Raw genomic sequence first — 24,215 nt, 5'->3', positions numbered from 1 at the left:
CAGAAAGTTTTGCAACACATTGGTTAGCTCATGTCTCTAGCCGAGCATGTTCGTAATATCAAGGCATCCTGTTCCGCTTTTGGTCTGCACCAGTCAGGTAAACATGGTGTCCTCTCCCAATTTCAAGCCTTAGTACCGGAGCGTGATAAAATTTTTTGTGCAAAGATGGGAGTGCCGCCAAGGAAATTCTCAGTAGAATGGTGAATGTGTATGGCGATGAATGTTCTTCATATGCTACAGTAACTCGTTGGTTTGAGTCTAAACGCGCTCGTGTGGATGTGCAAGAGGACCCAAGGTTAGGGCGGTCGCGCACCTCGACGGATTTGGATCATTCAGCTTGAGCTGAGAGCCTTGTCATGGAGCAGGGGTTTCCCCAGGAACTGAAATTAGAGGAGGGACGGGGGTGTCTAAATTTTTAGGAGGGGAGTTAAAGGGGCACTGACACATCAAAATCATATTTTTTTTAATTATCCGAAACGATTGAAAACGATGCCGGGACATTACCCTCAAAATTTGAAATTTGGGTATTCAGTATTCGTGAAGTAAAAAAACAATTTCCAAATGCCGAATTCGAAGTTCCCGCGCGATCGGCGCCGGTGCCTTGACGTCAAAAATCGCGGAGACCTGAGAGTCGACTTCCTTTCACCACTCCCTGCTGTTGCCATGGCGACCCAAAGCGAGGAGGAAAGGAGCGAGCGGTGGCGTTCCGGTGGACCGGTTTTGAGCAGAGCCGTTTATACTGAGAGAGTTTGGCCGATGGGCGGAGCTTGTTGGCCGCTAGAACAAGCGGATTTCGCGATAACACAATATGGCGTTACTTCTTTGTCTTGTTCATTCCTGAGAAATCGCGTAGAGTTCCTATGAGTCAGAGCCACAATATGGCGGACGGAAGTAGTCATCCCCCGGTTGTCAGACTTAATTAAATGTTATAGAGATGTCGCCTACAAAGCTTCTAAATTTCATGATTCTTGACGTCACCGATCAAAAGAAGCGAGAGGCGGGAAAATCAAACGCCAAAAATAAAAAGGCGCGCGCGCGCGCGAAAAAATATTTTTCGTGATGCGGTTTTTTTGCGTGTCTATGACTGCAACTTGCATCGTTTTAGACAATAAAAATGAATACGACTTTTGGGGTGTCAGTGCCCCTTTAAAGGGGGGGGGGGGGGGGCAATAGGGGGTGCCTTCAGAAAAACAAGGGGGTGTACGGGGGTGTACTCCCCGTACACCCCCGTAGGAGGGGTGTAGGGAAATCACTGTCATGAAGAATCTCCGAATTGAGGTGTCCGAAGTTGCTACAGAATTGCAAATTTCGTATGGCAGTGCTTTCACAATCATCCATGACGTTTTGGGTGTGTACGTCGAAGGTCTCCGCACGATAGGTACCACGGAACATCTTTATGCAGGATTGACAGCACAGGTTGCATTCATCAAGTGAGCTTCTGAGCATCCATTAAAGCGACCCAAAAGATTTCTCGCCCGTCTTGTAACTGGGGATGAGACGTGGCTTTACCAGTGGGACTCTGAAACAAAACAAAACAGTCTATGCAGTGAAGGCATTTGGGGTCCCCCCCCCCCCCAGACTTGCGGACGTAGTTCAAATACTCTACTCAAACTACTGTAGTTTAACTACTTTTCCGAGTAACTTGGTAACTTTCAATTACAACCTTGTTTGAGTAATTAGTAGTTTATTTAGCTACGTTTTTCAGGCAACTGCTACACAAATTACTAACTACTTTCGAAATCCATTGCTAATTTTTCTCATCACAAAAGTTTGAGCGCAGAAATACCGGGTGAAACAAGGAGACGGTAGGCTCTTTAAATCGACCGGAAAATTCGGTTTCTTAACCTATCGCGCTACGACTTTGTGCAGCGTTGCCCACAGATGGTGCATTTTTTTCGTAAAATTTGCAAAGAGCGAACTTACCTGAGGAAAGAGTAAAGAAAGAAAAAGGCTTAGCTCCTATGGAAACGCAGCGACGCCTCCGGTCTGCAAACAACACGGCGCCGCTTCGCACGGGAGACAAGAGATGGCGCAAGCGGTCGCGACGCCAACTGCCGCAACGAACGAGCAGACGACGCCGAGAGTCGGCCCTTTTGCGGAAAAATTTTTTGAGGAAAAAATAAAGAAAGAAAAAGGCTTAACTGCTATGGAAATGCAGCGAAGCCAACGGTCTTCAAAAATAGGGCGCCCTATTGTTTGAAGACTGGTGCCTTCGCTGAATTTCCAAAGGAGTTAACCCTTTTTCTTTCTTTACTTTTTCCTCAGGTAAGTTCGCTCTTTGCAATTTTTATAATAAAAAAATGCACCGCCTGTGGGCAACGCTGCAAAATCTCCAAGCGCAATAGGTTAAGAAACCAAATTTCGCGGTTGATTTAAAGAGCCTGGCTGCTACTTGAGACACCAAGTTAATGTTACACGAATGTTGAGGACAAAACATACCACAAATGTTTGCTGTGTGGTCATTGGAAATATATAAACAATGTTAATAAATTATGTTCCACTAATGTTGAGGGCATAACATACCACAAATGTTGAGGGCATAACATAGCACAAATGTTGAGGGCATAACATAGCACAAATGTTTACTACGATGTTACGGGAATGTTTTCAGATAACGTTCCAGCAACATGACATTTCGCGGACATTAGCCACGTATACACAACGTTGGCGGACCACATTCCAGTAACATTGTGGCAACATTCGGTGCTACTAGGGGAACTGCAGTTCCTTGCTGTTACCGCACCTGTCTTTTTTGTTTCTGCGACTGTCGCCGCCTACGGAACACGCTCTGCTTTTGAGTCGAAAAGATCGTCTGCCAAAAAGGCCAGGTCTCGGCGCCGTATGCTCGTTCGTTGGCGGCGTTCGTTGCGCCATCTCTTGTGTCCAGTGCGAAACGGCACCGTGTTGTTTGAAGACTGGTGGCGTCGCTGCGTTTCCATAGGAGCTAAGCCTTTTTCTTTCTTTACTCTTTCCTCAGGTAAGTTCGCTCTTTGCAAATTTTACGAAAAAAATGCACCATCTGTGGGCAACGCTGCACAAAGTCGTAGCGCGATAGGTTAAGAAAACGAATTTTCCGGTCGATTTAAAGAGCCTACCGTCTCCTTGTTTCACCCGGTACGCCAGCAGATGAAGTGGCATTCCCGAACAAGGGGCCGCCTCACATTCCGTTCCCATGCCGTTCGATCAAGTGAGTGCCTCCCGTACCTGGAGCCGACCGTTTACGATATCGACACTCAGGTGCGCAGCACGCCACCGGTATCTTCTGATAATATTGTAGACTCACAGATTGTCGCTTTATAAGTTTTGATCAATGTGTGAACTCTGATGCGCGGTGTTTTTCCGAGGTGTGATATGTGGCGCGGGCCAGCGCGGGCGTTCCCGTCGCGGCGGTTGCAGGTGCAGATATCGCGCGCGCGATCATTATTTTGCGCCGAATGCAGACGACACTTGAAGTATGGTTCAGGGGTTCAGGGTCAACAGGAACACAGATTCAATGTTTTATTGGTTTAAAAAAATATCTGAATTTTTAATATGTGACTACCAACAGCAGCAGAAACGATTTGAATGTCGTTTGCTACTGTCAAAAGGAGCGCCGTAAACCTGAGCAACGGCCTGAAGCGCGCCGTCAATGATGATGATTGCGAGTAATAAATGTGGAGCGCGCGCCCTCTGACAGGCGCCACGTAAAGGGGCCCCCCTCCGGAGCAGAGTTTCACGATGGAAAGCACGAGCAAACGCGAGTGTCGCTCTCGTCGCGGTGCCTCAATACGTCTCAACTTCTGGCTGGCGAGGCTTCCGTGAACTGCCACACTGGGGAACACCCTGCTGGGGAGTGACCTGCAGTAGAACAGGCATCTGCCACATAAAGCACCTCTGCTGTGACGCCGGCAGGATCGCGACCAGCGCCAGCATGACACTTTTATGACGTCATCAGACGGAAATCGAGGGACCACTTTCCTGAGCGTGGTAAACGCGCAAATGTTTGTGAGGATACACGTGCATCCATGATCTACGTAGTACGAGTTCGAGCTCTACATTACATCTGCTTCATTTTCCAACCGATTTCAACACTCGGCGCAAAATACTCGGTGTGATTCGGCCTGTCTGGCGTTCTGTTCGCCCGAGGTACGTCGGCGCAGGTTTGTTTCCATTTCACTTCCTTGTCACTTCTGCGTGCCTAGCTTTTCAGGGTTTTCCGGCCGCTGCTTTATGTTCCACCCTTGCTGTTGTGCAGAATGCGCGCGTTCGAAGCGCACCCTCAGGCACTTCTGGCCAGCTTGTGTCGCATTTCGGGAAGCGGGGACCTTTCTAAATTTACCCAGGCCGAAAATTGCCGCATCACTGATCTGTGGACGCATGCCCTACGTCTGATACTCCGCATTCTCAGAACGGGTTCGAAAGGCCCGAAGATGGCGGCCCAAGGAAGGCGCACTCTTCACGCTGAGCCTCGACGCGCGCCGAGGCCGACATCGAAGAAGGCTGCCGCCACGCGCGGCTCGGAATATTTCTCGTTCACCGAGAGAGCGCGGGAAATTCTCATTGTCCATGGCGTGCCTATGGCGTGCCTCGTGTGTTTGTTTACCTGCCAAATGCGCCCACGTGATTTTCGTTTTCCCCCTTGAGGAAAGCTAGACGCACGACGTCGTGCACGTTGACCGGAAACGGCTATACACACGACGCGGAGAGCTCATGCCATTTGGGTGACCCCTTTCGGACGGTGCGTGTATCACTGGGGGGCGTGTTAATTAGTGAAGGACCGAATCTGCCGAACTTCAGATTCGGCACGTGTCTGCGCACGCGCGAGAACAGTGTAGTGCAACCAGCGGTTACGGCGAGGTGCGAAGTAGGCAACACAGTAACTGTGCGTTTGTGAGCCTTTGCGAGTGTGGTTCTCTTCAATATTTTCTGCCTCAAGAATAGAAGATCGACCAGTGATTTACGCAGTCCACTGCAGAAGCAGTGACGTGATTGCTGCGCCAAGGGGCTAACCCTGCTACATCCTGCTACATTTTGCCAAAATATGGTAATCTGGGCCAAGCCTGCACCAAAGGACCAATTTTGGTCGCTTTTGAAAGCCGAAACTAAACTGAGTACCGTAATTGAGCACACATGAGCTGGGTAGCGCAAGCGGCCGCCCGACACAAAGTACCCTGCATCAACCGTTCATCCGGTCTTGCATGGCTTTTCCCACCGTCTCTCGTCTCGCAACATTAAAAAAAAATTCAATGATAGACCTGGACGTGTGCGGACGCTCGGACTTTAGCGTGCTGGGTACCAGCCATTTAGTCATGCTGTGAAACGAAACCATGTTTTTGCGCGGCGGGGGTTACTTTATGGGCTGAAGCACTCGCTCCTAAAAGCAACGGCCGTGGCCAAACTGTATTTGGTCCCTGCCTTTAAGTCACCGTGGTCGCACGACGTCGGGTTTTGCCGTCCCCACGTCACTGCAGTTATGGCACTTTCTAAACTGAAACGTAAGGACTGCCGCATGTTAATCAACAATCCTGTTCTTGTTTAATGCGCTACTACAAACATCCCTTTAGCTCAAAGACTGCTGTGTCGAAGTATTGATTACCTAGGTTTCTCTCGGTAGGCTTTCTTTCGAGACGTACCCCGGTACGTGAAAAATCGGCCGCGAAAGAAAGTTGGTGAAGAAAAGTGAGCTAAAGCAAAGAAGGCAATGTCCGCATGCTGAACCCGCACAGCGTGCTTATTTGTCTCGAGTTCAGTCGTTTTCACAAAGCGCTCCAAAAACTTTTTAACCTTGACTCGCGATGTCTTGCATCGATGCGCTCAGGTTCTCTTTTTTTCTTTTGTCTAGCTTGTACCTCGCCTGCTGACATGGCAAGCACGTGCCGCTGGACTTTTTTTTTTTTCGTAGGTTGGACAGTTACATTTTGCATACAATTCTGGTAATTAGTTGGAGACTGAGCGGAGTGGCATGGTTTCGATCGAACAGCCATCTCCGCTCTCACGACAATTTCGCATTGCACGGCAGTGGTTACGTGTTTCATCAGTTGGAGACTGCGTCCATTTATTTTATTACTAGTCAACCTAATGATGTGTTATTTAGTACTAAGCTGGTTATTTTTAAATAAATTTAAATATGTGCAGTTTGGTCCGATATATTTGTATCATTTAACTGAAGCATTGCAAAATGTGTCATGTCATTGGCATTTCAGTTACGTGTTGAAAGACTCCCGGGTGGTCTATCTCGACTATAATTGGTTGATTACAGCGAGCAATGTGTTCTTCGTTTGTCCACCACTTGAAATGAATATCTCTTTTTTTCCTAAGAATATCTGCTCCAAAAGCCACTTTTGCTGCTCCGAAACACTTTTAGCTGCTCCAAAAGCCAGTTTTGCTGCTCCAAGACTCTGTTTTGGCTGCTCCAGAGGGTGCTCCAAAACGGTTTAGGCCAATCACATCATTGCATAAGTGACAAATGATGCGGTTCCAGATAACGTGATTTTCATTTGACCTTCCCAGTGATGCAACAAGGTAGTTGAAACATTGACTGACAATTACTTAATTAAAAGCACCCTTCGCAATTATAACAATCCTGTTTTCCGCTCGCAAGTAGTTTGTGCTAAAATGAAACAATATTGCTTTTTAATCCACATTATTTTGCAATTTTCATGTATTTGTATAAAACTAAACAGAATTATCATGCTCGACGTTGCACATCCGACATTCCTAACTCTTCCCATCTTCCTAAATGTTTGTGTGTGTCCTAACACCAGAAACAGTCATTTTAAAGGTTAAAAACGACACATTGCGAATATGGGATGTACACTTTCATGCAAAGCTGATGTCAAGGGACTCAAACCGATAAACGTGCATATTTACAATGATGTTATCTCTTCTGGTGACAGGGGCGGATCCAGAACTCCGTTTTGGGGGGGGGGGCGGGGGGGGGGGGAAATTTTTTTTGGAAGGGGGGGGGGGTCGGGAAAATCTAAAGTAGCATAAACAGGACTCCGGTTGCGCCTTTTGTTTTAGCCGCCGCAAAGCCCCACAGCGCCGACAGCCCCTAGATGTGCACCACTGCACTGACTTATTGGCTCCAAGCCGTGCTTTGAAACTGCCGCCGTAGGCTTCAATCTCGGTTGAATAGTGGTTCTCCAACTTCAGAGTACAGGTGTGCCTGCTAGGGTGCGACCTACCCTATTTTGAACCCTCGTTCTTGAGTATCGAGCCTTCTGCACCTGGCGGGCCGGTAGTCGGTTTTATTTCGGAGGGTCCACCCATGTCAAATTGCCCTCCGAGAAGGGGGGGAGCGGGGGGTGGTCGCCCTCTCCCCTTGGATCTGCCTTTATTTTAACAATGTAAACACACTTGCGCTGATGAGGCCTCAAGACTGAAACTCTCGTAGCGTGATTCGTGACTGCGCCAGCTACTACCCAGCCTCGTTGTCACGCCACTTCTGCAAGCAGTCACTAAAATTGCCAGTAAACACATAAAAATGACACGTATATGTATTCTACAAATACTTTTATCTTGTAAAATATCACTTTATTTATTAGTAATAACTGTGTTAGTATCGATTACATGTTGTATTTAAGTTAAGAAAAAACAACATAAAACCTTTTTTTCGCAAGAAAAAAACTAAATATCAATGTTAAGTCTGGGAACAATGTATTCTTGCCAAATCTTTGTGGAATCTTTAGAAAAGTTCGGTTTTGCGGAATCCTAAGATATGGCGTCAAATTTTCGATTCAGCGAAAGTTCAGCCCATCAGCAGTATTAACCCTCTCCCGCTGCTCTCGTTCACGCCGCTTCAAGGGTGATAGTCTGCGGCTGCTCATTACAAAACTATGAGCTATTAACCCACCTGGCCCCCTTGAATACGCCGCTTTGCGGCATCCTGCAACCCAAGCCCCGCTTTTCCCCATTGCACTTCCGGAAAGGGGGTCCCATATCATTTCGTTCAGCGAAGTTTCGTCATCGACATGTGTTTTTTTGCAGGGCCATTGTTAAAAAGAAATGTCCTAAATAGTGCCAAATGTACACCAAAACAAAATGTTTGACCAAAAAAAAAAAGTATACCCACTCCTTGGATTGAACCGTGGTCAGCTGCGTATGAAGCGGGCACGTTTCCATTAAGCTACGCTACAGCTTCAGAAACTTGTTTTGACAATTCGTTTTATGCGAGACCCAACAAGCTTAGTATTGTGCGCGTAGCCATTTCCGGTCAAGCTGCACAACGTCTTGCTTATAGCTTTCATCTTTCCCCTTATCTGAACCAGTGACACTGCGCGCTTGACTGCCTTGCTGTCGCGCGTTCCCCATGCCTTTTGTCGTGACCCTCGTTGCATTTCAATTCTCGAAGATGTATTTTGGAGCACTTGGTCGCCTATTTGTTCATAGCTAAATTGCATGTGACATCACGCTGTGGAAGGGGTGGGCCTTGCTCCAGCCATGCTGGTGGTTGGCTTAGCACGGCACGAATATGTTTGCCAAGGTGTAGCATGCTGCTAGCGGCCCAGACATGTGAAAAAAGGCACCTAGTTTTTGACATAAGAACTCAAAACAATGTGCGTAGCTTACGGTGGTGGCGTTCTGCTACACTCCGTTCAACTCTAAGCTGAGAGAGCGGTGGGAGCTACGTGCCCACTGGAAGAATCGGCCGCCACCCTTTCATTGCCTGACCCAGCTCTCTTTGTGTGGGTCTGGGCGGGAAAATGTTGACGTGGCGAAAGAGAGGCGTACGATTCGTCCAATGAGGACGCGAGTGCCACCGTGTTTCGTAGGTCATAAGCGTTGGAGATTCATTATAAGTACAGATGCCGCAAACTCTTTGGCAAACCCGAGGTTCAAAAATCGAACCAAGGATTTCGAAAGGTTTGGAAAGTTTCTAAACGTCGAACTTCTTACAAAAAAAGTCTGATTTTCGAACCTCCGAAATTTTGCCACTGAGAAATTTGATTGTTTCTAAACTTTCAATTTTTCGCTTTATAAAATTAAAAAATTTCCAACTTATCACGCTAAGAAATTCAATGATTTTCAAACCTTTTAAGTTCAAAAGTTTGACAAACTTCGAACTTCTGAGCAAAAGGTAGATGAAGTTCGAACCAAGTTCACCCTCATGGATTCAAGTGGTTCAAGGCAGCAAATGTAAATAACACAAGATGTCATTGTGTGAAGGGGAGTTGAGATTGCACTAGCGCCTTTCTTAGCTGATCGTGCCACAAACAACTTGCTTGTAAAGCGCTGACTGATCACTTTGGTGTGGCCGACCTCACACCTTTTGCTTTTGACTTGTGCACAGAGCCTCTCCTGCATATAACTCCGAGGTAGCCTGTGGGCTAACAGATCTATGATCTGCAGGCTTGAAATTCAACTGAGGCATTTTGCTGGGAGCGTCCTTCATATCATTAGTTGTCTTTGAGTGCAAGTCCCCCGATTTCCGCGAGTCAAGGAAAGGCACGCGCGGAGCACGATGCCAGTGTGCTACGGCAAACACTGAATCAGCGCTTACTTCATTACCGTTAGTAACCAGCTGCATTTTAGAGTGGCCAATATCTCCATTCATCGAAGAAGTTCCAGGCAGCCGCAATATGGTTAGTCTGATAACATGTCGAGACCTCCCCATCCCACGGGTCATCCCGCCAAAAATAAACGCCCAGAAACAAAATTTTTGGAAACGACAGTGCGATTTCTTTCTTGTTCCATTAAAAATGCCAGCATGGTGGGGCGGTGTCATTTTAATTCTTGATATCACATGACGTGAGGCCCCAAAGTAGTCATATAAACCAATCAAATCTAAACATATCACTGGCAAAACTGTGAGTTACAAAAAGCATAGAGGACGAGGTCTGTCCGCAGTAATTCTTCAATTTTATTGCAACATAATTCCCCTGTGCAGGCATGTAATCCCCCCCCCCCCCCCCCCCCCGTCTCCTCCTCCCCCTCCGTAACTTCTACCTGTTTTCTGAGCTAGCACGCTGCTTCAGGATTGTTGCTCTTAGAGCACAGAAACTGTGATGAACGCATCTCGGTTCAAATTGAAAGACATGGCAAGGAATGTGTTACAAGAGTGTTTCAATAAGCTCTACACCCTCTTGGATATTCCTTGTTACAAGGGTGTCTTATTTTGACGGATAATGTTTCAGCTTTGTAGCTCTTAACAATCTTTGAACTTATGGACCCAGTCCCAAAACTTTAGATTCTACCTTGTAGGTGTCTTATGGTTTTCCTTGCTGGTTAGTACTTCCCTGCCATTCCCATGCTGTCTTGACCTCCTTGGTCTGGGATGGTCCTCACTCTTCGTGATAACGGACCATATTGGGCAGAAGATCGAAATATTGGGGGCGCTCTGACCCATTTGTTTCCCCACAGCTCGGTGTTTACTCAACACAAGGCCTGTGCACATACCAACAGGCCTTATGGGCATGTCTATGTCATCTTCTACAATAGAGCGCAGGGCACAGTTTAATGTAAAAAATACTAACAATCGACGAAGCGACGTTAAGTGCCGGATCTATCCTCGGAGAATGCGAGCTTGACCCACTTTGGCTTTTGTGCTGCGCTGGGATCGTACATGCTGCGTTGTTCATGCAGGCCGGAGTTGAAATAAAAGAGCCCCTTCTCCCCCTCACCTGAGAACACGAACTCCAGCCAAACGCTGACGCCGCGTTCGGTTATGTCGGCCGAGCGTTGAGTCATTCATTGTATTTGTTGTCCCCATCCGCGTAGTTCTAAAGTTAACCGCTTGGGGTGTCACGGTCGCTCCTCCTCCCCAATAGGGCACGTATATGCCTACACGTAGAACAAAGGCTTTGTGTTAATAAAGATTGGAATACTTTGAGATAGGTAGGTGGGATGGCTAAGCACAGCTTTCTGGTTCCCAGGTTTTGTTGAATAATTGCAGTCATGCAGTAAGATATCCCTTAAGAGTATATCTTTGGGTGCGGAATGCTCTTCATAAGTTGACTGCACCTGCCTGCAGTGTCACAACCATGCACTGCTGCCCAGGCCACTTGGCTGTTGGCAGGCGTGGACATAAATCAATCTATCCATCTATTGTACTGAGTCGCTGCTTCGCACAAGTTTTAACTTCTGTTTGAGACTGCAAACCAACAGTATTTGCACACACTAAGCTGCCAATCTGTTTTTCTCTAGGTTCTGCCCAGGAGAAGGTGTGGTGCAAAAATGAGCTCGCTGGACATTGTGCAGTCTCTCCAGACCAAGCAGTTGATGCTGGACTTGCTGACCACATCGAAGTTGCCCAAGACCCTGGCAGCTTTCTCCAGGCAGCTAGAGCCAGTCAAAATCATCCACTTCTTTAAGTGCATGGAGTCATTGTGTGACTACAGCACGGACGACAGTGACCTGTTTTGGGCGCACCTGGCAGTCCACCCAGAACGAACATTCAGCTGCAGCTACTGCAGCAAACTGATTGTCAGCGAATCTTCCCTCGTGAAGCACATGGTAACAGTGCACGGCTCCTGTGATTTCCAGTGCCCGTTGTGCTTCTACCGATCCTGCTCCAAGATGCACGTCATCGTCCATACCTTGGTGGTACATAGGTCGAGGCTGGTTCGTTGGTACTTGTGCAAAGCAGTGGCACCCAGTGCAGTTGAGCCCATCTCTCAAGTGGATTTAACTACCAAGTTTTATAGATGTGTTGAAGGTTGTTCATTTCATTGCTTAAGCCCAGAGGTGTTTGTGAAGCATCTTTCTGAAAAGCATTCATGCTACCAGCAGTATACCTGCCACCTTTGCCTCGGGATGGTAAAAAGTCCTAACAGTCTCGTCCAACACTATGCGGCTGTCCACTCATTTCACTTTGTTCAGTGCCTCCACTGCAACTTTGGGCGGGAGACTGCATGGGATGTGCTTGTACATGTTGCCGAGGAGCACGCTGATAAGCCATTCAAAGTCCTTCTTCGTAGCAGTGAAGCAGTTGAGGTGTTCAAGAGAGTTCAGGGCCTGTCTAAGGCTCCCAGTCATGCGGCTATTCCATCACCTCCAGTTTCCTGCCCTGCTCAGCCCATTGCAACATTGAATGAAACCGTTGAGTCGGCTTCCGAATATCAGCAGGAACTTCCGAGCCCTGTGCTCTGTGGCCTTGGGGAATGCACACAGACGTTTCCCACTGCAGAGGTCCTTTTGAGCCACCTTACTAAAGACCACCCAACAGAGTTGGAGCTCTCCTGCCCACTGTGTTGCCAGCTCAGAAATGTACCCTGGGAGGACCTCTGTCTACACATTGTGGATGCTCACACTGAACTTGCACGCTGTCCTTACAAGAAGTGTATATTTGTGTCCAAGACCCAGCAGGCCATTGATGACCACATCATGCATGTTCACCAAAGCTTTGAATCAGAGGAGATTGAGGTACATGGTAAGTCAGAAGAAGCTATACCACCACAAGCAAAGGAACTCCCATGCCCTGAAGATGGTACTGATAATTCAAATGAAACCTGTGGTAGTGCCCAGGAAATTGACGAAACAGAAACTAAGAAATTATACACTTGTAGGATGTGTTACCAGAAGGCAATGCAGTCCCAGGATTATTTTCGACATATGTCCTTTGGTCATGGTGTTAAGTTTTTTTGTGGCCACTGTGAAAAGGGCTACAAGAGTGGCAAACTGTTGTTACATCATCATGAGAAGCATCATCCAGGGAGGCTGGCCTCTGTGAAGAGCTATGAGCACAACAATTTTTCTGAGGTCAGTCCAAGCATTCTTTCGGGTTTTCAGGAAGAGCCACAACAGCTTGTACATAAGAAGACCAAAACTATGAAAAGGACAGATCATTCCGTTGAATGCAACAGGGATAGTGCTTCCAGCCACAGCACTGCCAAGGACAACAACAGATCTTCGAAGAAACTTGCTAACCATCCAGCAGATGCAGGCAATGTATCCATGCATATATTCTGTGGCCATTGCTACAAAAGCTACAAAGTACTTAAACATGTCATCTCCCACATCAACACCATTCATCCGGGCCTACCTTTGGCAATAAAAAGAATGGATATGGCAAAGTTGGAGGATGTCGCCAATGTTGACGAGCTCCTTGAGCGCTCTGCCGATTCTGGTTGCTACCTGGAAGTTCCCGGCAAAAATGACAGTGTGGAGAAAAGGGATTCCCCAGCTGAAAATAAAACGGACACAAGCCCCGTGTTGCGCCGCCGGAAATATTGTCGTCGAATTGTGGTTAGCAGTGACTCTGAGGATGATGTTCCTGAGCCATGGAAATTGACCATTTCCTATTATGGCAGGGAGATTGAACCTGTTGACTACAAAAATCTCTTTGTTCGTCTTCCAAAAGGCGATGGAAGAATTCCTTATTGTCAACTTGCTGGTGTCCTTAAACTTCAGCCAATCGTTTTGGAAAAAAAATTGCGTAACAAGTGGTAGTGTCGTAATGCTTTTTGCAGCTTGATATTTAATAAACTAATATTGGTAAACACTTAACGCTTTCACCTTGTAACAGTGGTTGCAATAATAATAATAAAAAAGCTCCTCTGACTGAACACTACAAGGAAACAAAATGCCAAAACAGTCGAGCAGTGGGTGGAAGCTTACCATAGTGTGATTTAATTAGGCTTAGATTGGTAGAGCAAAAACCCAAATTTCAAAAAGTAAAGGGTAGAAGAAAAAAATGTGACAGATCGTTTCAGAACTTCGAAGATATTCGTGCTCCTCTGGCGCAAAAACCGTGCATCTGATAGTTATCGAAGCGCAGAAAGGATCTATAAACTCTGCCTGTCTCGACCTCGGCTACTGCTTTACACGCTTTCTGTACCTCCAAGAGGCTGCACCTAGGTTTCTCGAGCAGACTCACTGAGTTGCAGGCTGGTCTGTCCCCGGCGTTCCCACTAACCATAACAAGCAGGCTGTTATTTCGCTACCTGTGCAGTCCTGGTGCTCTAAACTCGTCAAAAGCAAAGTATGGGCCGAAGTTCACGGAGTGCACCGATTGGACCATCAGGACGATGACTTCGCGCTTGTGTCGCCAGCGTCCAATCTTCTCTCCACGAACTTTCGGCTCCGACTTTGTATATGACGAGTTTAGGGCCCGTTCACACTCGCGACAGTCGCTGGAGCGACTGGCGACCACTAGTGTCGTCTTCACGCCCGTTTGTTTTCGTCGACTGGCGACCACCAGCGTCGTCTTCACGCCCGTTCGTTTTCGTTTGCACCCAGCCGTCGCTTTTGGTTCCCTTCGCTGTGCTGTAATGGATCTCTATGACGGATTGAGCGAAGAGGTAGAGGTTGTAGCCATCTTGTCGTCTGTAGTGTTGTCTGCGCTGACGACAGGGATACCAACAAGAAAGAAGCGGCGATAGTGGGTGCGTCCGTGCTTGCGCTCTCGCGAAGTCGCCGGCCACACGAGCCGCCTCCTTCCTGAGCTTCGAGCGCGCGATCTGGACTACTACAGAGAGTGAGTTAAGCTCTTTAGATACAATTACGTGCCTATCAGATGATCAAATAGATATTTCATCGCCGCTGTGCGCGCAGCGCTATTTCCCGCGGGAAGCAGTGCCGGGTGTAAACAAAGGCGCGCATCACTTCCGACGAGACTGATTGGCTCCGCCGTCCAGCGACTCGTTTTTGCGACTTGAAAAGTCGGTCAGGGAGTGACTGCCCAAAACCGCTCGCTAGCGACCTGTGTTGGTCGCTCCGCGACCAAAGTCTAGTCGCTCCAGCGACTGTCGCAAGTGTGAACGGGCCTTTAGTGCCCCTGGTGGCTAAAAATATGGAGACTAAACATTATTTCATCCTCCGTCGCATGAGCGCTGCCATCTTGGAGTCGCGTGACGCGGCTGCCATTAGGTAGCCTTCAACTCGTTGCTCCGCTCTTCCATCCGCGCGTTGGCGGATGCGTTGTCTGCTACCTAATTGCATCGCATCATGTGCACAACTTCTGTTCATTTTGTAGCACGATTTGACTGTTCACCGTCGGCGTACCGAATGCGTGTGAAGATTACGCGCAGGAATTCACGTTAGTGCTGAGCCACTTCGATTTTGTAGATTGTAGTGAAGTGGTTGCTGCGCCAAAGTGCTTACCCTTCTACATTTCGTCAAATTCTGAGAATTTTGCGCCAGCACGGATCGTTACGCAGTATAGTGCAAATTTACCGAGCCTTCGATTATCGCCTCAAGTAACTTATTAGTCGATTTGATATCTGTGCCAAACACTGACGATACCCTCGGAAGTCTCCCAATATTTCTCATTTGTGGTCTGGACCAGGGATTTCCCTAGACCCCCCCTAGCCCTCGTTTTTCCGAAGGCACCCCCTTAATTCACAACGACTCCTATATTCGCAATGCCCCCCCCCCCCCCCCCCCCCCCCCCACCCACCCCCCTTTAACCCCCCAAAAAAAAATTTAGACACCCCCCCTGATTTCAATTCCTGGGGAAACCCCTGGTCTGGACTCTGTTCTGGCAGGTTAGTTAGCTTCGTCAAGTGCGCTTCTCGCCACGCTTTGGTGCGCTGCAGTGAAGCGAGAACTTCGCTGGATATGATTGAATTCTTTGGCTTCTCCTTTTAGCGGGTGACCAGTTCCTTCACCGCAGCACACCCGTATGCTAAGTGGAATCGGAGCCGTATATGTAGAGAGTTTGGTCAATGGGAGGCGCGGGCAGAGCTAGGGCGTGCGGCAGACTCGGAAAGAGGGCTTGGCACGCTCTCTTGAACAACCAGAAGCCGAAAAGAATCCCCTAGCGGTGGTAGCCAGAAACAGTTCTGATCCAAGGTCTATGTTCGTATGTGGTTTTAATAAGCGCGTAAGAGTGGAAATGGAGTAACTCTTGGTGGTTGAAAATAGGGTGCACGTGTTGTTTTGATTATGATCATGCAGAAAGATGTAAGAAACGAATGCGCCGCTCAACTCTGTTTTGCGCGGACAGAGTGTGACCGCTCGGACGGTAGATTCCCGGCCCTCGGCGCTTGGCGTACGGATTATGTCGATCGTTCCGCTAGTCGCACTCTTGCACCATCATTTCGGATGAGCGTGATTGAAACATCACGTGTACCATATTTTCAGCCATCGAGAGTTACTCCAATGCAGTTATCAGGTTTGTTTCTCGTGACCACTGCCAGGGTATTATTTCCGGCTTCTGGTTGGTCACATTCGAATTTCTGAAGACGCCCTGGAACACGCCCAGCCCGCTTTCGGCCAATGGCGCCTCCTCATTTGTCTCCTACACTTCCCAACGAATGGCCAAACTTCTACATATACGGATCTGAGTGGAATGCATTCCTCCAGAGCAGGATTTCGCACGCAAACACAGCGCAAACTAAAAATAAATAAATAAGTGAGCGTTAATGTAACAAATTTTCCTTTCAGTAAAAATGTATGGTACTATATATGTTGCATTGTTACTTACAGGAAAAAGGGAAATGCCCGTGCGGAAATATTCTCTCCTGACTAGGAAAAGACTCGCACGGGCGAAGAAAGCGAGTTAAAGACGAGAGGTGCTGGGTGGGTGAGGAGATTTTGGCGATGCGTGTAATAATAACTAACTGCATTGGTTTGAGGAAATGTGTGTTTTGTAGGGGTACGTTAGATGTCTCCTGCCGGGTTTGTTTACCTGTACGTCGATGTAGACACGTACGGAAAGACATGGAAAAAGAAAAGAAAAACCTCACTCCCTAAGCACGAAGTTTGTCGGAGTACTATTTCACTGGTGTCATACATTGGCATCCACATCGTAGCTATGGTTTGGCGCGTTCAGTTCAGTCGAAGTTGTCTCTCATGGAGATTGACGGGCTACATCAAAAGTCACGACGTGAAAGGTGCCAAGATCAGAGTCGAATTCAAAGGTTCAAAGGAGTATATTGGCTTAGCTTTCATACAGCAGAGAGCCTGAGGCAGCCAAAAGGCAGAAGCTCATACAACCAAGTTCTGGCTGCCGGTCCCTTTTGAAGGAACTCTAGCAAGACTTTGTAAGTTCGACGCGTCGCTTTCCTCCAGTCGGGAAGATTAGTTGGTGGTACGTCGTAACCGTTGCCTTAGCAGTCTGTAGAGTGTTGTGAAGTGTGGTTGTAGCGCTATCATATTTTGGACATGCCCAGAGTACGTGTTCGTGTCCTCTAGAATCTTGCAAATGTCGCAGTAGGGATCTATTTTCTCGTGAAATCTTGGGGAGGGTCTTGTGAAGGGACATCGAGCTCGTAAACGGTGAAGGAGGCAAGATACTCTTCGGTTGAGCTTGGACTCCGGGACGAGAGGAGGGGGGTTACTCGCGTCGACTCCGCTGTGGGGGTGTCGCATCCTCTCAATATATGTACGAGTCGTCTGGCCTCGCTGAATCTTGCAATAATAAATAAAAAAAAAGAAAACTTGGGACGTTTTGACGATAAGCCTCTGAGGCAAAAAGCAACAACAAAAAACGGCTTTTTTGTTGCCTTTGATGCCGCAGTGGGAGGGAATCCACTGGAAGGCTAGACGCCAGCTTTTCGCTTCGATTTTGCGGGCTTTATGAGCAGCCTCTTGTGCCAAGGGTTTTCCAGATTTTCCAACTGACAAAAGGCACCGCGAGAATCTAAGAATTACAGCCGCTCTAGGCTGAAGCTCGATTAATGCTCCAAGAGCCTTACAAGTGGCTACAAACTCAGCTGTCGTTGATGTAGTCCAAAAGTTAAGCCTCCCAGCCCGCTGCACTTCAATCGATGGAATCACAAAGGCTGCTGTGGACGTCGCCGTCTCGGGGCTGGTTAACCCACCTGTAAAAAAGTGCAACCAATTGGTATACCTTGTGTCGATCTCGTCTACGACGATCGATCGAGCCACTAAGGAGCTAGGATATCGATCTTTTTTGCTGTAGACATGGGAGGGTGCCCGTGATGTCTAACGGTGGGAGAGTAGTGCGTGTGGCGGCGGTGGTGGGAAGTGTCGTTTAAAGGGATACTGAACCAAAGAATTTAGTGCCCGTAATAAGTGGCGCACGTTCTTTCCACGACTCACGAGCCAGCAGCCGCCGGTGTGCGCGGGCTTCGGGCCAAGGGAGAATAAAGACAGCTTTTCATCTCTGCAAGTGAAAGCTACGTTCTTGTTAGACCAATTAATCGCTTACCTTTTACACCAGACACCACTGTGTAGATGAAAAACTTGTCTTTATTTCTCCTTTGGCCCGAAGCCCATACATTTCATTGTCATCTTAACCGCGAATGGAGGTCTTTGACGTCATTTTTGTTGCGTGCGCTCGCGCACACCGGCGGCTGCTGGCTCATAGAAGAACGTGCGCCACTTATTATGGAAACTAAATTCCTTTCCCAGTATCCCTTTAAGGGGTCCAATCTGTAGCTTAAATTCCGCTACAATCGCTCCAAGGTGGGATGTTCTTCGGGAAAGAAGCTTGAGCAGGTATACGATGCTGCTGAAGGGGCTTCATGCAGTCGTACAACTTTGTGCCGCACTGCTCGTTCTCTTGCAGGAAGCGAGATGGTTGTTGGCCGTGCCTCCACAAGTGTAGCCACATTTTCGGAAAACCGCATAATCTGAGGACATATTGGTGGAATCGTTCCAGCCGTTGCATTTGAGGTCTCCGTATTTGTAAGGGTGGTACAGCATAAAATATCAGTGAAAGGATGAGCCCGCGGTACAGTGCTAGGAGGCCTTGTGGAGAGGTTCCGAAGTTTTTCCGACGAAAGTATCGTGTATGATGTTGATGATGAGATTACATTGCGTGAGGAGGCAAAGTTGCTTCGGGGCGCCAGGTTACATGGTTGTCTAGCAGGACACCTAAGTACCAGTGGGTCGTGCGTGACTTGCAGTAAAGGTGTGTTGTTGATTTTTGGCGCATTAGCAACGGGGGTCTGCCAGGGGCGCCGTTAGGACGATAATCCAAGAAAGCTGTCATTGAGACGAATAGAGTAAGTCCAAATGAGTCTATAACCTCGACAACAATATATCAAGAGCATTCTGCAACTTCGAACCAATGCTCTTCGTAACTTTTGAGGGTGCCACACGCACCATAGTGCCTTGTCATCCGCATATATGGCGATGTGAATTGTTGGAAAGCATTTGATGAATGACGTCAGAGTTTGTGGGAGAGCGGCCATTGCAAGGTTGAAAAAGAATGGCTATCAGAACACTGCCCTGTGGAACCCCTTCAGTGACTCACGGAAAACCATCTGTTCTTAAGGAAGGCAGACATGTAATTGTAGAGCCTACCGGTGATACCAAAATGCTGTAGCTGCCAGAGGATCGTTGCGTGCGAAAGAGCGTCAAACGCCTTGGGTATATGTCCAGGAACACACAGTACACTCTCTGATGGGAGGCGAGCTTACTCCAATGTAGACGCGATATCACCGATTGCGTCAGCGGTACAATGTTTTGCGCGAAATCCACAGAGCTCAGTGGGAAGTGTGCGCAGAGTATCTAGGTACACCAAGTGAGTCTTCCTAAGACGAGCCTGGTCCCAACACAGCTGGTGAGAGATATTGGCCGATAGGAATCTGGTTGGTTTATTGGTTTTCCTGCTTTGGGTATAGGCACGTAGACGTCAGCCCTGCCTCCGGAATCTCAGCTCTGCACCAGATGGTGTTGAGGGACTCTAGTAGAGTACTGGGAGGTGTCAAGGTTTCTGAGTGCCTGACGCGTTATCCCGTCGGGTCCCGGAGCGCTTTTCTTTTGGCAGTGACGCAGCGCGAATTCAAGTTTCGAGAACGTCAAATCTGATTCGATAGAAAGAGGAGTCGAGCAGCAGGTGTTGGTAGTGATGTTGTGGTCGCCTTGGTAGCATGAAGAAAGTGGTATCAGAGCTGAGAATGTGTCTGCCGTCAGTTCCGCTGCTTCCTGCATGGTAAGTCCAAGAGCGACTGCCAGGCCCGCAATCGGGTGTGTTGGCGCCTTTGACGATGAAAGTGTTTGTGCCATTCTCCATGCACGAGAGATGTCTGAAGGATATCCGAATGAGGCATAGAGTTGACCACATTAGTGTTGTTGAAGCCGTGACGTTTGCCTGCGAAAGGCGGCATCATTGTTAGTGAAAAAATTGTAAGGGTGCAGGCGAGCTGGTGGAAGTTAACCATAGTTTTGTTTAACCCGAGACTGGGGTATTTCGGAAAAGGGACGAGAAGAAAAGAGGCCACAAGGAGGCGACGTCTCAAACACAGCTAAGGATTTTATTCCATCGTATGCACTTTTATACACACCACGTCCACACACCACCAACCAAGTCGACCAATGACAACATAACACCCGGAATACACTAAGCCAGACAAGGCCCAAAACATTACAAAAGAAAAATCTTTCAGCCAGACAAAAGGACAAGATAAGCCTCTGACCACACAAAGTCAACAAAGAACCGTTAAAAGGTTTTTTTCAAACCCGCAAACACACGGAACCAAAGGGAAAGAGGGCATACAAGACCTAATTACACAAAGCCAAGCAACAAACCATTAAACTAGCCGGTACCTAATCACCGTAAAGCAAAAAAAAAAAAAAAAAAAAACCGGCAACCGGTCATTCTAACCCGCACTACACATTGAAGGAAAGCGGAAGAGGGTAATCATGAACCAAAATACACAAAGGGGAGAATGCAAAAGTTCCAACCTCAACTACACACTTGAAAGAAGTAACAAGGAATACCAGAACAAACAATATGTCCTGCACCTGTACTGCATCTTTGTAGGCAGCGCACACAGTGCTGGATAGCTAAATAAAAAAAAAAAAACCGGGGGGTTTACATCTTGAGGAATTTTCTTGAGCTTTCTCCTAGATGCATTGATGGCTGGCTAATACAATTTCCCATCGACTTAATTCGGACTGTTTCCTTCAGTACCCTTTTTATCTCATTTTCCTCTCGATGTATTACCTCCGTTTCCGACCAAAACACCTTACAATTGTTGCACTCAGACACGTGCTTGGCGATCTCCGAGTTCGGTGCCCCGTTTTTTACATTTCTTTTATGCTCGGTCAGTCTGTCATTCACGCACCGCGAAGTTTGCCCCACATATCTAAAACCACATGCTAAGGGTATCTCATAGACTACACCTCCTTTGCAAGCCACTGACGTGTCCTGATGTTGCCTTCTGCATGCCTTTGGAGGTGCAAAGAACGGAGTCATCCTGTTTAATTTGTAATCAGATGAAAACACTACGTCAACTCCAAATCTGTGAGCACTCGCTTTAAGGTTATGCGAAACACTGTGGTAGTACGGGACTACGGCAACCTTTTTACTTCTTTCTCTCGTTGTTCCATTTCTCGAGCCGAAACTTGGGGAGAGCTGCCTCGTGATGAAAACTTTATCATAACCCGCATCCTCTAACCTCACCCACTGCCTTTTGAGGGCTTGGCCTACATAATGAAGACATGACTTCTTTAGAGCGTTTCCGATTATTGATTTGACCACCCCAGCCTTCACAGTCTTTGAATGGCAGCTTCTTCTACTTAAAACTGGCTTTGCCGATTCTTTTCCGTACTCCCAGCACACTCCTTCTTGCACGTGAATACGTAAATCTAAAAACTGCAAAACTCCTCTGTCTGGCCCTTCAACAGTAAAGGTAAGTTCCGGTGCTGAGGCTCTCACCGGACTCTCTATTGCTCCCGTATCCTTCCCATGAAAGCTCATGACCACAATGTCATCAACATACCTTCTCACTAAAACTTCACCCGACCCCCAAACTGCCAGCCTTTCCGAGATCGCGTTATCCAAAGAGTTTAAATAAATTTCTGCCAAAATAGGTGCCACCGCAGACCCAATACACACACCCTTCTTTTGAATCCACATGCGTTCCTTGAACTCCACTACCGTGGCTTTAAGATAAAGATCCAGGATCGCTAAAAAACTATCTGCCGGAATCCCCGTACCTGATTGAAATTTTACCAAATTACGCTCCAAAGCCTCTCTAACCCTACTCATCAACAGCTGCTTTTCAAGAGAATAGTACAGATCTTTAATGTCCATCGAGATCAACGAGCATTGCCTCCCATGGTGAGCATCTAAAATCTGAACAAAATCGTCTGAGTTTCTTGACGAAAGACTGTTTTCCAATCTAGCGAAGTCTAAACCTTTTTGAAGAAACTTCGAAACCATGCTTTGCCACGTTCCGTTCTCATTAATAACCGTGCGGAACGGCATTTCCGGCTTGTGGTCCTTTAAGAAGAATTTTAAACTTAAAGTGCTTCTCGGCTGATTCAGGACTTTCCTGGCTAAGGTCTCTAAACCCTCGTCTTTAAGTGTAGCTGAGATGTCCTTCCTTAATTTTCCCAACTTGCCTTGCCATGCCATGAATGCCGAGTCCAATGCCTCTGTTGACTTTTTTTCAAAAACCGCCAATGGAAGGACGGCAAACATACCGCTCTTATCGGTCTGTAACAATTCCAGTGATCTAGATTTAAAGTCCTTTCTTACTTCCGTGATAGCCTGAAAATTCCTCCTGTCCTTTTTATACGAATCATCCACTACTCTTTCCATTCTACTGACCGCGTAGTCCACAAAAGCAACCCTTTCGTCTAACCCTACTTTTCTAGCAATTGTCTGGATCGCGGAAAAAACATCTACTCTCGACGGTTTTACATTTACACAAAACTTCGGTCCTCCTCTCAACAAATCCTCCGTCCTCTCTGAAAATGCGACTTTACAAGGATTCACAATACCGCACCTCCGAGCCCCAGCGGATTGGTCACCATTCACAAAACTACAACTATTTCCAAACCCAACATTCGACCTTTTTAAAGCGTCCAACACTAATCTTCGTCGCACATACCAGTTTCGTTCAAAATGCTGTCTTCTTCCTGGAACCACCTTCCTGGAACCTACAGGAACCACCAGAGGTTTCGATTGTGGGACACAGGAAGAAGACAGCATTTTGAACGAAACTGGTATGTGCGACGAAGATTAGTGTTGGACGGCAAACATACCGATAAGAGCGGTATGTTTGCCGTCCTTCCATTGGCGGTTTCTGAAAAAAACTCAACAGAGGCATTGGACTCGGTATTCATGGCATGGCAAGGCAAGTTGGGAAAATTAAGGAAGGACATCTCAGCTACACTTAAAGACGAGGGTTTAGAGACCTTAGCCAGGAAAGTCCTGAATCAGCCGAGAAGCACTTTAAGTTTAAAATTCTTCTTAAAGGACCACAAGCCGGAAATGCCGTTCCCCACGGTTATTAATGAGAACGGAACGTGGCAAAGCATGGTTTCGAAGTTTCTTCAAAAAGGTTTAGACTTCGCTAGATTGGAAAACAGTCTTTCGTTAAGAAACTCAGACGATTTTGTTCAGATTTTAGATGCTCACCATGGGAGGCAATGCTCGTTGATCTCGATGGACATTAAAGATCTGTACTATTCTCTTGAAAAGCAGCTGTTGATGAGTAGGGTTAGAGAGGCTTTGGAGCGTAATTTGGTAAAATTTCAATCAGGTACGGGGATTCCGGTAGATAGTTTTTTAGCGATCCAGGATCTTTATCTTAAAGCCACGGTAGTGGAGTTCAAGGAACGCATGTGGATTCAAAAGAGGGTGTGTGTATTGGGTCTGCGGTGGCACCTATTTTGGCAGAAATTTATTTAAACTCTTTGGATAACGCGATCTCGGAAAGGCTGGCAGTTTGGGGGTCGGGTGAAGTTTTAGTGAGAAGGTATGTTGATGACATTGTGGTCATGAGCTTTCATGGGAAGGATACGGGAGCAATAGAGAGTCTGGTGAGAGCCTCAGCACCGGAACTTACCTTTACTGTTGAAGGGCCAGACAGAGGAGTTTTGCAGTTTTTAGATTTACGTATTCACGTGCAAGAAGGAGTGTGCTGGGAGTACGGAAAAGAATCGGCAAAGCCAGTTTTAAGTAGAAGAAGCTGCCATTCAAAAACTGTGAAGGCTGGGGTGGTCAAATCAATAATCGGAAACGCTCTAAAGAAGTCATGTCTTCATTATGTAGGCCAAGCCCTCAAAAGGCAGTGGGTGAGGTTAGAGGATGCGGGTTATGATAAAGTTTTCATCACGAGGCAGCTCTCCCCAAGTTTCGACTCGAGAAATGGAACAACGAGAGAAAGAAGTAAAAAGGTTGCCGTAGTCCCGTACTACCACAGTGTTTCGCATAACCTTAAAGCGAGTGCTCACAGATTTGGAGTTGACGTAGTGTTTTCATCTGATTACAAATTAAACAGGATGACTCCGTTCTTTGCACCTCCAAAGGCATGCAGAAGGCAACATCAGGACACGTCAGTGGCTTGCAAAGGAGGTGTAGTCTATGAGATACCCTTAGCATGTGGTTTTAGATATGTGGGGCAAACTTCGCGGTGCGTGAATGACAG

The 24,215-nt window shown here is 47.3% G+C and overlaps 2 protein-coding genes across 2 annotated transcripts; one reads left to right on the top strand and one right to left on the bottom strand.

Moving 5' to 3' along the window:
• Positions 1-11,128: 11,128 nt before the first annotated feature.
• LOC8025617 (zinc finger protein Xfin) lies at positions 11,129-13,433 on the top strand. Its single transcript, XM_040214797.1, has one exon. It carries the CDS (start codon positions 11,155-11,157, stop codon positions 13,366-13,368), a length of 2,214 nt encoding a protein of 737 aa, XP_040070731.1. The 5' UTR covers positions 11,129-11,154; the 3' UTR covers positions 13,369-13,433.
• A 7,214-nt stretch (positions 13,434-20,647) lies between these two features.
• LOC115331401 lies at positions 20,648-22,774 on the bottom strand. The gene has a single exon (XM_040214801.1). It carries the CDS (start codon positions 22,772-22,774, stop codon positions 20,648-20,650), a length of 2,127 nt encoding a protein of 708 aa, XP_040070735.1.
• Positions 22,775-24,215: the final 1,441 nt, after the last annotated feature.

The sequence above is a fragment of the Ixodes scapularis genome, unplaced genomic scaffold (assembly GCF_016920785.2).
Source record: "Ixodes scapularis isolate PalLabHiFi unplaced genomic scaffold, ASM1692078v2 PGA_scaffold1__304_contigs__length_218370807, whole genome shotgun sequence".
In the NCBI taxonomy this organism is placed as follows: Eukaryota; Metazoa; Arthropoda; class Arachnida; order Ixodida; family Ixodidae; genus Ixodes; species Ixodes scapularis.
The sequence above is the reverse complement of the archived record's forward strand: the minus strand, read 5'-3'. Positions and strand labels throughout refer to the sequence as shown.